Raw genomic sequence first — 12,406 nt, 5'->3', positions numbered from 1 at the left:
AACGACATAGTATATAGTAAGGCTTTTTTCTTTAAAAAAACAACATAGTATAGTAAGGCTTTTTTCTTTAAAAAAAAAAAAGACATACTATAGTAAGGCTTTTTTTCCTAAAAAACGACATGGTATAGTAAGGCTTTTTTCTTAAACAAACGACATAGTATATAGTAAGGCTTTCTTTCGCAAAAAATGACATAGTATAGTAGGGCTTTTTCCCTAAAAAACGACATTGTATAGTAAGGCTTTTTTCTTTAAAAAACGACATAGTATAGTAAGTCGTTTTTTTAGGGGAAAAGCCTGACTATACTATGTCGTTTTTTAAAGAAAAAAGCCTTACTATACTATGTCGTTTTTTAAAGAAAAAAAGCCTTAATATACTATGTCGTTTGTTTAAGAAAAAAGCCTTACAATACTATGTCGTTTTTTTAAAGAAAAAAGCCTTACTATACTATGTCGTATTTTTAGGAAAAAAATCCTTACTAAACTATGTAGTTTTTTTAGGAAAAAAAGCCTTACTATACTATGTCGTTTTTTAAAGAAAAAAGCCTTACTATACTATGTCGTTTTTTTTTAAAGAAAAAAGCCTTACTATACTATGTCGTTTTTAGGGAAAAAAGCCTTACTATACTATGTCGTTTTTTAGGGAAAAAGCCCTACTATACTGCCCACGAGCCGCAGGTTCGACACCAAAAAAAGAAAAAAGACAACCAGAGTAGTGATTGCTTGATGTCAACGCGTCTCCGAGCATTTAAACTGCCCGAATTCCCGATTTGCTTTTCACGTCTATCAGCGTGTTGACGTAGCGTTGGCCGTGGCTAAAAAAACTTAGCATTGTGTTCTGGATTTTCAGGGCGGGAAGATCCCCATCCGGTGGACGGCCCCCGAGGCCATCGCCTACAGAAAGTTCACCTCGGCCAGCGACGTGTGGAGTTACGGCATCGTCATGTGGGAGGTCATTTCCTACGGAGAGAGGCCCTACTGGGAAATGTCCAACCAGGACGTGAGTCACCGTCGCCAGCTCGCAGATGTGACCTTCACGCGCCGTTAGAGTCCTGTTATTGTTTGGGATTAGCGCATTGGAAAACAGAGCTAAAGTACCACCCACGCGACCCTTAAAGTCGTCCCACTGTCGCATCAGAACTGTTAAATGCTACAAGACGTGTGTATTAGCTCAAATGAAAACCTGAGTCATCGTTGCTTTGCTGTTTGTTTGTTTTTTGCAAGAATTAACGATTTTAAAAAGGAAACCATTTGAAAAGCATGAGCTAATATTGAGCTTTATCTTTGTACACGTCGCTAGTAAATGCCACTCGGAAAAAGTGTCACGAAATCTGAAGATTTTTTATTTTTATGATTTTTGACGTTTTGCAGCTCTGTTTACTGAATTCAAATAAGTATTAAAAAAACCAAAAAGCAAAATGCAAAGACCTGGAATCGACGAGCAAACCACTGGACCACCTCGGGTTTACATTTTTTTGTCTTACGACTCACCGCACGATAAAGTCAACGACTCTCCACTTCCATTTTCCATCATCTTCTGTTAAATTCCTCGGATTTCTGATTTAATCGGCGGGTAAAATATGGTGGCGGTGGGACTTTAAAGTTGACTCGATTTACTTTTTTGGGGGGCGGGTGTGTAGGTCATCAAAGCAATAGACGAGGGCTACCGTCTTCCGGCGCCCATGGACTGCCCGGTGGTGCTGCACCAGCTCATGTTGGACTGCTGGGAGAAAGGACGCAGCGAGCGACCCAAATTTGGACAAATTGTCACAATCTTGGACAAGCTGATCAGGAACCCCGCCAGCCTCAGAGAGCTGGCCAACAGCCCGGCAGGGTTAGTTCAACATAATCAGCCTGTTCAGAGGGGGGCAGATTTCCATTTAGGAAGCAACATGTGTTTTTTTTCTTGTGTAGCTAAGTGCTAAGTTGCTAATCGATGGAATTTTATAACACTTTCAAGGGCAGATTTTCATTTAAGAAGTAACATTTAGTTTTTTTTATGTAGTTTCAAGTCATTGGTTGCTAATCGATTAAATTTTGTTTTTTTAATAACTTGTTTAAGAGGCATATTTTCATTTTCATGTTAGCTAAGTCATTGGCTGTTGTTCGATAAAATTTTGTTATTTTATAACTCGTTTAAGGAACAGATTTTCATTTATAAAGCAACATGTCGTTTTTTTTTTCATGTTAGCTAAGTCGTTGGTTGCTAACCGACGAACTTTTATGCTATTTTATAACTCGGTTAAGGTGCAGATTTTCATTTAAGAAACAACATGTCACTTTTTCTAATGTTAGCTAAGTGCTAAGTTGCTAATCGATGACATTTTAGGTTATTTTATAAGTCATTTAAGGTGCAGATTTGCATTTAAGAAGCAAGATCACTCATATATAACTCATATAGCACGCTGATTGGTCAACTTATTTTGTGACTTGTTCGCCGGTTTGTCTGGACAGAGAGGAGGAGGAGGAGGTGGAGCCCAGCACTCCAGAATTCAGCGTGAGTACGGTGGATGAGTGGTTGGAGGCCATCAAGATGGGGCAGTACAAGGAAAACTTTGCCGGCGCCGGATACGTCAGTTTCGATTCAATCCTCTACATCAGCGTCAGGTAAAAGGAGCCATTGCCACCTTCGTAAACCGCCGTGACGACGTCAAATTACGCACGCTAAAGTACAGTCCGTTTTGGCATCGGCATTAGCACGTTACTGCTTTCAAACTACAATATAACACATTTTTGGGGGGTTGTTTAGTCAGCGTTCAAAAAACAAGGCTTTTATGTTCTGTTTTGTGCTGCGTTGTTTTGTTTTTGTGATCTCTAGTGTGTTTTGCAGTATGTTTTTTGCTGCGTTGTTTTGATTTTTTTGTGGTGCGTTGTTTTGTTTTTGTGTTCTCAAGTGTGTGTTTTGCGGTACGTTGTCCTCTGTTGTTTGTTAGGTGTGTTTTGTCGTTTTGTTTTTGTGTTCTCTAGTGTGTGTTTTGCAGTATGTTGTGTTTTGGTGCGTTTTTTGTTTTGTGCTGCCTTGTTTTGATTTTTATGTGATGCGTTGTTTTGTTTTTGTGTTCTCTAGTGTGTGTTTTGGGGTACGTTGTGCTCTGGTGTTTGTTCGGCGTGTTTTGTCGTTTTGTTTTTGTGTTCTCTAGTGTGTTTTGCAGTATGTTGTGTGCTGCATTGTTTTGATTTTATTGTGATGCGTTGTTTTGTTTTTGTGTTCTCAAGTGTGTGTTATGTTATGCTCTGTTGTTTGTTTGGCGTGTTTTGTCGTTTTGTTTTTGTGTTATGTTGTGTTTTAGTGCTAACGCAGCCTGCTACCCAGTTTTTATTGGTTGGTTTATTGTTTTTTTTTTATTGGCTGGTTGAAAACTCCAAATTGGCTAACCCGAGCTATCCTGTGGTTGTCCTTTGTCTCCTTGTGCCTTGGCATTGGCTGACCACCCATTCAGGGTGTCGCCTGTAGTTAGCTGGGATAGCCTCCAGCACCCCCTGCGAACCTTGTGAGGATGATTGTTTCAGAAAATGAAGGAATGAATAAAAAGCTATAACTGCGGTACCCGGTAATGTTCAAAATACGTACATGCTAGTTAGCGGTTTGCTCTACAATTTAATATAGAACAAAAATTATTGATTTTGATATTAACTTTGATATTCTTGCCTTCATTTCAGTGAATTATCGAAAATGGGCGTGACTCTAGCCGGCCACCAGAAGAAGATTTTATCCAGCGTGCAGAGCCTGCAAACCCAAGGAACACACGTCCAAGTATAACATGAACACGCGTTAAGACAAGGGGTGGGGCTTGGGAGCCCCGCCCACCCAATGAAAGCGTCGCCGGATTCGCCGTCGCCTTTTGAACGCGCGGCGAGTCGGAGGACGACACGGACGCTCGACTCCGTCACGTTCTCGCACCGTTCTTGACCCGGAGACGACGTCTCCGTTCACGAAAAAAGAAAAAATACAAAATCGAAAAAGACTCAGAACGGAAAGAACAAAGATCCGAATTATCACGTGAGGTTTACAGTCGGTTTTCGTCGTCTTCTCGTTCCCGCTTTCACCCGTTTGAAAGTTGCCACAAGTGTGTGTATATGTGTAGATGTTTATAGGTGGCGGTGGGTCCCGCCCCCTTTTGAGATGGACCTAACGTTTGTCTTTGGTTTTGGAGGCGTGATCGTTTCTACCCGCGACGAGGACTCGGTGAATGTTTGGGTGCGATGCGACTGGACCTAAAGACAAACGTATTGCAACCGGTAAAAAAAATTAAAACAATTGTGAGCGCTTCCATCGACACGCGAAAAACCTCGGATTACGCATTTGGTGTCATTTTTGTGTTCGCGGAATCTGAAAAATGTCGGTCGGCTAAACTTTTTCGTCAATAGCTGCGTTTCCGTGACGACAAAACGTAAACTGCAATTACAAATTAGTAAAGGAAACTCCAGATTTGGAGAAAAACACCAACTTTTTAACGCATTTTTTACGTTATTTTTTCAGACATTTCGTTACAATAAATTTTTCAGAATTTTTTCGAAGACTTTTTCAAAATAAGAGCTTTCAAATGAAACACTAAAGTCCCCATGATGCTTTCACAATTGTTTTCAAAAAATATTGCTTTAATTTAGCGGACAATTGTCGCGGAAACGTAGCTAACGATAAAAAAAAATTCAACGTAATATCACTTTTTTTTCTGATTGCAGAAATTAAATTGAAAAATTAGAATTATCCCTTCATAAAGTAATATTTGAGTGTACGGGAAAATAAGAAATCAAGTCAACGCTGATTGTTTTGCTTGTTTTGCTTAAAAAAAATCATTAGCGATTGTGATACTTTTAGCTTTGTTGCCATTGAAGGCGGTAGAAGGCCCACCCTGTTTGGCTCCTCCCACTCCAAACGGATTGGACCTCTCTGGCCTTCGCCGGCACTCAAAAATGATCGACCGCGTACTGTAAGTTTCTGTGAAGAAAATGTCAATCATTTGCCCAGCGGTCGGTCGGTCGGTCGGTTTTCAGGTGATCAAAAATAACGGGACCTTCTTTTTAATGGCACTGAAGCTGCTTTTTATGTTTTAAGTGGAACTGGAAAGAACGGGAAGGGGGAGTGGCTTAGCGAACGCAGCCTATAATATGATTGTAACATAGTGTAAAATATGTACAGTGTTGATTTGCAATGTTAGAATGTTTGTAATGAAGTCATTTTGTTATGAAAAGGAGATTTGCCAGGAAGGAATTTGTTGGAACGAAGGAATGTAGCGTGGCTAAGACGTTTCGCTTCGTCTTTGATTGACGGCGATCGGTTTTTACATCAACGGATTTCGGTTGATTTCATTGGCTGGCGAAATATGATTTTATCGAAGGTGCGCCGATCGGGGAAGATTTCGTGCGCTTTTTTTGGGGGTGATCGGTCCATGGCTAAACGTATCGCCGATCCTGTTACTCTGCTAGTCTGTTAGCCACATTAGCCCGCTAGCATTCGGTGGTGGATGTTTGTGGTGGTTAATGTGAGCAGATAAATAAATGCACCCGTGAGATATTTTCAAATCATTTCAGCGCTAACGATGTTTATCACTGTCACTTCCGAAATTCTTTTGCGATATTAGCGGAGTGGAATTTGGGTGAGCATTTTTATTGGGTCACGGTCTGCTAATCGTTTGCCGGATGGTCTTTTTCCCTTGCGACGGAATACGGTCGGATCCTACTTGTTTAGTGAGAGTTCACAATTGGCTCGCATTTGGAAAGTATCATACCTGTCCACCCTTATTAATGATTGCAATTCCCCTTATTAAGCCATAAAAAAACAATTGCTTTAATCATGTAGGGCCCACGTAAAAGTCTAAAAATGTTCTGACGCACTATATTTATATCGTGAAAAGGCGGACAGATGCAGGGAATGTGCGTCATATTCAAGCATGACGATACTATTAGCTCGGCGTTGACGTTTTCGTCTGCTACCATTGACCGAGACGTCCAGATCGGGATTAGAGCCAAAATGGGTAAAACCAGATCTGGATTCGAGCTGAAATGGGTAAAACCAGATCTGGTATAGAGCCGATCTGGATTAGAGCAGAAATGGGTAAAACCAGATCTGGAATAGAGCCAAAATGGGTAAAACCAGATCTGGATTGGAGCCAAAATGGGTAAAACCAGATCTGGATTTGAGCTGAAATGGGTAAAACCAGATCTGGTATAGAGGTGATCTGGATTAGAGCCGAAATGGGTAAAACCAGATCTGGAATAGAGCCAAAATGGGTAAAACCAGATCTGGAATAGAGCCAAAATGGGTAAAACCAGCTCTGGATTGGAGCCGAAATGGGTAAAACCAGATCTGGTATAGAGCCGATCTGGATTAGAGCCGAAATGGGTAAAACCAGATCTGGAATAGAGCCAAAATGGGTAAAACCAGATCTGGAATAGAGCCAAAATGGGTAAAACCAGCTCTGGATTGGAGCCGAAATGGGTAAAACCAGATCTGGTATAGAGCCGATCTGGATTAGAGCCGAAATGGGTAAAACCAGATCTGGAATAGAGCCAAAATGGGTAAAACCAGATCAGGATTGGAGCCAAAATGGGTAAAACCAGATCTGGATTGGAGCCGAAATTGGTAAAACCAGATCGCTTTTACAACAAAAAAACGTAGAAAAGTTGTTATACGGCGTACACAATTTGAAATGATCAAAAAACCTATCAAGTACGGGAAAAACGTATAAATTGACAAGGTACGAAGAATCGAACGAGAACAATAAAGATCGGCACGCCAGGCTTTTAAATAGCAATCGGTGCACCGCTAGATTTTTTTTTGTACAAATACTGCACTGAAAATGACACTTGACCAAACTCACTCACTCACTCCCTCACCACCCGACGATTGTCCAATCCCAAATAGAAAGTGATCCGAGATAACATTGGCAAATTAGCATTAAGGCAAAATTTCCATAGACAGAAAATATGTTTTATCACGCTAAACTACACATAAAAAAAATCAATAAAATGTACCATTCCATGTATTTTTCAGACTTCTCTCGCCTTTTGGATGCCTTATTTTGCTCTCGCTCGGTTTTGTTGCCCTATAGAGGATATTATAAGGAGTAAAGTGTCATTGTAAAGGAAATATTTATACGTCCGTCCGCTCATCCACCCGCTTCCATTTTAACCGATAATTTAATAACTTTGTTTACACGGGGAAAACATTATGCAAAAGAAAAGTTTGTTATTTATTTGAGTGGTACGACGTTGTGTGTAAGCCTGTCACGATATGAAAAAGGTCAATTCATTGAGCGCTCACCATATATAAGTGCACTTTTTAAAAAAACTGATTGTAAAGCTTGCTTTTAGCTCCTCTGCGTACATAGCCAATGAAAATTTCAAAATAAAAGCAAGTCGAGTTTAGCAAATGCAGATTTCCGCAGTGACTCTCGCAGATGTATTTCAGATTGTAGATGTTTTTAAAATGAGGCTAATAACGGAAATTCTTATTGGAAAAAGAAATTAAAGATTAATTTGCTTTTAAATTTGCCGACATTCATTTTTGGAACAAATCAATATTTTTGATTGGCTCAAATTGGCAGAGAAATAAAATGGCGTTTTCTATTCGCCTATTTCATATCATCAAATGACAGATTATGCATTCCGATGTTTAAAAAATGTATTATTTGAAATATATCAGAATAAATTACCTATTAAATAAATCTTTAAAAAAACATACAACTATAATTTTTGTTGTTGTTGACAATAACATAGAATTTCGGAGATCAACAACATATTGCTGACTAAAATTTGTTATCGTGACAGGCCTAAAAACAACCGGGAGTTTGCTTGTATGATTTTTTGATATTTTTTTGAACACGTCGGCTGCCATCGACGGCGACGGACGTCCAATCCGTCAGAAGCGGGATTGTCGGATGGCGTTCACACAGCCCTTTTCCCAGCCAAAATGTTTCCCCAAATTTCAAGCGCTCATTTCAACCCGCGTTCCTTATTTTTAATTTTTGGGGGGCCACCGAATAACGCCGATGAAGCGCCGGGCGGGCGGGCCACTTTCCTCCGTCCTGCTTGTTGTAAAGAGTGTCGGCATTCTCATGTCTTTCATGTGGCTGTAATAAATATGCTAATATTTCTAATTTCTCATCTGTAGCCCGTATTGTCTCTTTCTTTGCCTTTCCCGCAAACGCGCCGGTCCATGGCGTGGCTAATTCCAGAGAGATCCCGCACCATTCCAAGTGCTTTTACCGGCAAGTAATGTGAGAACGTAGCTTAATTATTATTTTTTTCCTTTGCTGCTAAAAAGCCTTGAAAGTATCAAATGATTTTGTTGAGTGCTGACCAGTCAGCACGCCACGCCACGCCGCCCCTCCTTCCTAGGCAAATCTGACAGTCGGCTGGAATAATTTGACGAGGGTATTAACATAGATTACATTCCTTTCCGATTAAAGGATGGATTTCTACTTTTCAGAAAAGCTGTTTAAAGTCCCGCTATCGTTGGTTTTTACATACTAATTGAATTTTGTCAAATAGTATTTCAAAATAAATGCTGGGGAAACAAGTAGGAGTCATGACTATTGAAGTTATGCAATTAAAAGATATTGTGGCGGTTTGCCTCTGCATAGTGGAAATTGGTACTCGGACGTTTGGTCGAAAGACGTTTGGTCGAACGGACGTTTGGTAGAACGGACGTTTGGTAGAACGGACGTTTGGTCACCGGGTTGTTACTGTTGAAACCAGCTCTCAAAATTATAATCATGAGAGAGATTTTAATATCTAATATCAAAATAGCAACAGTAAACTCTGTCATAATTTGACAGCGAGCGAACCCGGCATCTAGCATTAGCGCCACCCGCGAACCAAACAAAGTTCGGCAAAACTACAGTAACTGAATCAACTATCAAAGTGTTCTGCATTCACTTTAAATATATCTGGCGCCTGATTTTACAACAATGGACACTTTTTCAGTCTTACTTCAATGCAAAAAAACATCGTCTTATATTCGGATCAATGCGGCAAGTGACATTTTAATGCCGAAAATAAAAAGTGAGTTGGACACCTCTGCCGTCGAGGCTTCGTTCGTATGTGTCCATAGTGACAGGCCGGCAACTTTAAGAGTGGAAGCCATTATTAGTTGACACGGAGGGCGCCAAATAAGACGGCGCTTTTGTCTGGACACGGAGAGAATGTCATTTCACGTGATTAGTCCGAGGCGGCGCAGGCAATTGATTCATCGCGCAGCTGCGACCGGCATCAAGCGAAAAGGTCAGGCGTCCCGACGGAGAAGACTTTGAAAGGCCACCGTTGACTGATGTGCCCGTCGCGTTCGGATGGCGTGCGCGTACAAGTGGCCGATCTACGGGCGGCGGCGGACAAAAATCCCAAAGGAGCGGTAATTGGCGCGCTCGTTCATGCTGTCACGCCGGCGTCGCGAGACGTTTGGAAAAACACTTGAGAGCAAAAGATCACGGCTCCATCAGTCGCTCGGCGGGGGCACGCTATCGGCGTGGAAAAAAAAAACACAGCGATGCGTTCGAACGGAGATGGCGAGGCGCGGATAACTTGAGTTTGGTTGGCGGCGAGCTGGGATTTTTTCGGCGGAAACGTTTTTCGGCTTGGGGGAAAAATGTCTTTGTTTTGCTGCCACTCTCCCACGTCAAATGGTTTGGACGCCTACTTGGGATAAATACAGACGCTCCCCTACTTACGAACACTCGAGTTACGAACACTCGAGTTACGAACAACGGTACATGGTACATACGAACATGTCTGCAAATTGCGTTTATGTCGAAAATGTTCGTAAGTTGGATTTTGTATTGCGCGCCTTTTTCCGAGTAGTGCTTCTTTCCGCCGCTAATACCGACGATGCCTGGCGCTGTGAGAGCTCACCCGGCATCCACCTTCCTCTGCCCAGTTCGTTGCAGTGCGTAAGTGCGTGAACGTATCTCCAGTGCGCAAAGAACATGTTTTCATTTTTATCATTAAATATCTCGTGCATCCATTATTCAATATGGTTGGTGAAAAGCGAAAGGCTTCTAGTGAGGGTGGTAGTGCAAGGAAGAGGCAAGCCATTTCATTTGAAACCAAAGTGGCAATAAAAAAGAACCTTGATGCGGGTGAGAAAATGGTGAGCGTTGCACGGGCATACAACTTGAATCGTTCGACCGTCAGTACCATTTATAAACAGAAAGATGGAGCAGCAGGACCCAAATATTGAACGTTGCACAAAGTTTGCAAATCAATTGAATGATGCCATACAGTGCTACCGCATCATCTATGATGAATAAAAGAAGAAAACTGTGCAATCGTCGTTAGATCGCTTCTTTCGGCCACTTTCTAATACATAAATCTATCTCTTTCTCTCTCTCTCTCTATACAGTACTGTACATATTCTCTCCATTTTATTAATGTTTTTTAGTACAAACCAATGCGTGTTACTTATACAAGCCTTAAACATACAAATGCACTTATTTAAACCTTCAATACACTTATATAGGCCTTAAACATAAATTATAATACAAAATATAGCACTGAAGCAACTTACGAACAAATTCACCTACGAATAATCGCTCGGAACGTAACTCGTTCGTAAGTAGGGGAGCTTCTGTACATTTAACCTCACGGCAGGAGACGTCTATCCCCGTCAATGGCTGCCAATGTGTTACGAAGTGGACAAATTACAAGCTAAAACAGCTTTGGTTACGTTGAACCTGGTAAAATGTCAAGGGAATTTAAAGGGCAACTTTGTGAACAACTATCGCCCCACACAAACACACACGCGCACACACACCGCAATCCATAACCACGAGCCGTGCAATGAACACACACAAAAGCGAGCGCACAATATGAAGAGAACTGACACCGCCAGTGGTCCGTTTGGCTAAATACATACACAAACACACAAACATACACACACACACACACACAAAAATCCCTCAATGCCCTTCATTCCTTTATTTATTTATTTATTTATTTTTTCAAAGCCCAAACGCGGCGGTTAGCGCAGGCGCTAAATCATCCCCCGTGCTTCCTAACGGAGGTTTGACCCAAATAACATTGTAATTTATGAAGGCTTTTAGGCTTTCGTGGCGTCCTGGAAATACAACGCAGAATAATGAATCGCACCCCGGCTAGCTTAGCTTTGCTCGCGCGCACGTCTGCCGTTCTTAATGATGGACAGACCGTGAACGCAATGCGAATACGTTGACGCCGAGTTATGAACGACCCGATTTTCGAGAACGGGGTGGCGAACACGCGGCTCTCTATATTTTTTTAGATTTTACAAAATGATTTTTGAACTAAAAACAGAAAAAAATGGATTAAAAAATTACAATGATTGATTTAAAAGGGGGAAAATCAGGAAATGTAATATACATCTATACTCTTCATTTTAATTTGATCCTAAAACAGAAAGTCGCCACTATGATTTACTTTCCCGGGCCACACAAAATGAGGCGGCGGGCCAGATTTGGCCCCCGGGCCGCCACTTTGACACGTACCGACCGTAAAGGAAATGTGAATGGACGCCGATTTTCGAAAGACGTGAAAAAAATTCACCGGATGCCGAAAGACATTTTGAAGTGAGCGCCATCCCATAGAAACGAAGAATAACGTTTAGCGTCCGTTAGGTGGCGCCGTTTCTCGACAGCTTGACCCTCCACAAAACAGCTGTTCAAATATAAACAAATGCAGACCAGCATATTACGTGACATTTTAAACTGCAAAAACGTTTCTTTTTTTCTAAACCCTTTCATTTTTAAAGACAAAAAAAAACGCTGAAACACCCCTATACCAGAAACGGCCATCTTTTTCCCCTCAAAAAACCCATAAAAACCTCCCTATCCTTTTCCCATGAAACCCCATAAATCCCCCCCATTATTCCCACTACAGAAATTCCCAAAGAATCGCACCCATAAACATCGTCAAGTCCGTCAATGTGACGTCTCCATATTCCGGCCGCAGATAAACGGGTTGCCCAAAAGCGTCCCATTTGTCCTAGAAAGACAAACGTAGCGGTTTGTCGTAAAGGTGATATTTTATTTAAGATAGGACACTTTGTGTTTGCTAATGTAGCAGCCACTCTTCCAACAACATGACAGCCGTGGGAAATGGATATTGATTAGGAAGGTTGATGCAATCCCCCAACACACACACACACACACACACACACACACACACACACACACACACTCCCTTAACAGCCTGTTTTATTTTTTTTTGTTTTTTCCCACTTCCATTCACACCCTTATCTCCCCTCCCTCCCCCTTCCTTTCTATTTTGCACTTTTTAATACGCCTCCTCCTTTCCGTCGTTCCACTACGCGACGAGCTATAAAACACGATGAATGCCGGGGGGCGATTTTAAGGCCCCCCGAGCGCTTACGGACTCGCCATCAAAATCCCTGACATGTCCAACGCGTGTTATTTTGCGCACGCGGTCGGGTGCGTAT

The 12,406-nt window shown here is 41.6% G+C and overlaps 1 protein-coding gene and 1 long non-coding RNA gene across 3 annotated transcripts in view; one reads left to right on the top strand and one right to left on the bottom strand.

Moving 5' to 3' along the window:
• The window catches only part of LOC144085438 (ephrin type-A receptor 3-like), a 90,761-nt gene extending 86,469 nt beyond the window's left edge, over positions 1–4,292 (top strand). The window contains exons 16-19 of the mRNA XM_077614711.1: positions 848–997; positions 1,638–1,831; positions 2,452–2,604; positions 3,658–4,292. Of these exons, the coding sequence (XP_077470837.1) occupies positions 848–997; positions 1,638–1,831; positions 2,452–2,604; positions 3,658–3,757 (597 nt within the window). The 3' untranslated portion in view covers positions 3,758–4,292. The remainder of the gene's footprint in view (positions 1–847; positions 998–1,637; positions 1,832–2,451; positions 2,605–3,657) is intronic.
• LOC144085444 (uncharacterized) overlaps positions 1–12,406 on the bottom strand; it is a 68,205-nt gene that overhangs the window by 4,259 nt on the left and 51,540 nt on the right. The gene's annotated exons all lie outside the window — the stretch shown is intronic.

This window comes from Stigmatopora argus, chromosome 12 (genome assembly GCF_051989625.1).
Source record: "Stigmatopora argus isolate UIUO_Sarg chromosome 12, RoL_Sarg_1.0, whole genome shotgun sequence".
NCBI classification, from domain to species: Eukaryota; Metazoa; Chordata; class Actinopteri; order Syngnathiformes; family Syngnathidae; genus Stigmatopora; species Stigmatopora argus.
Note: the sequence above shows the minus strand (reverse complement) of the source record. Positions and strands in the feature narration are given on the sequence as shown.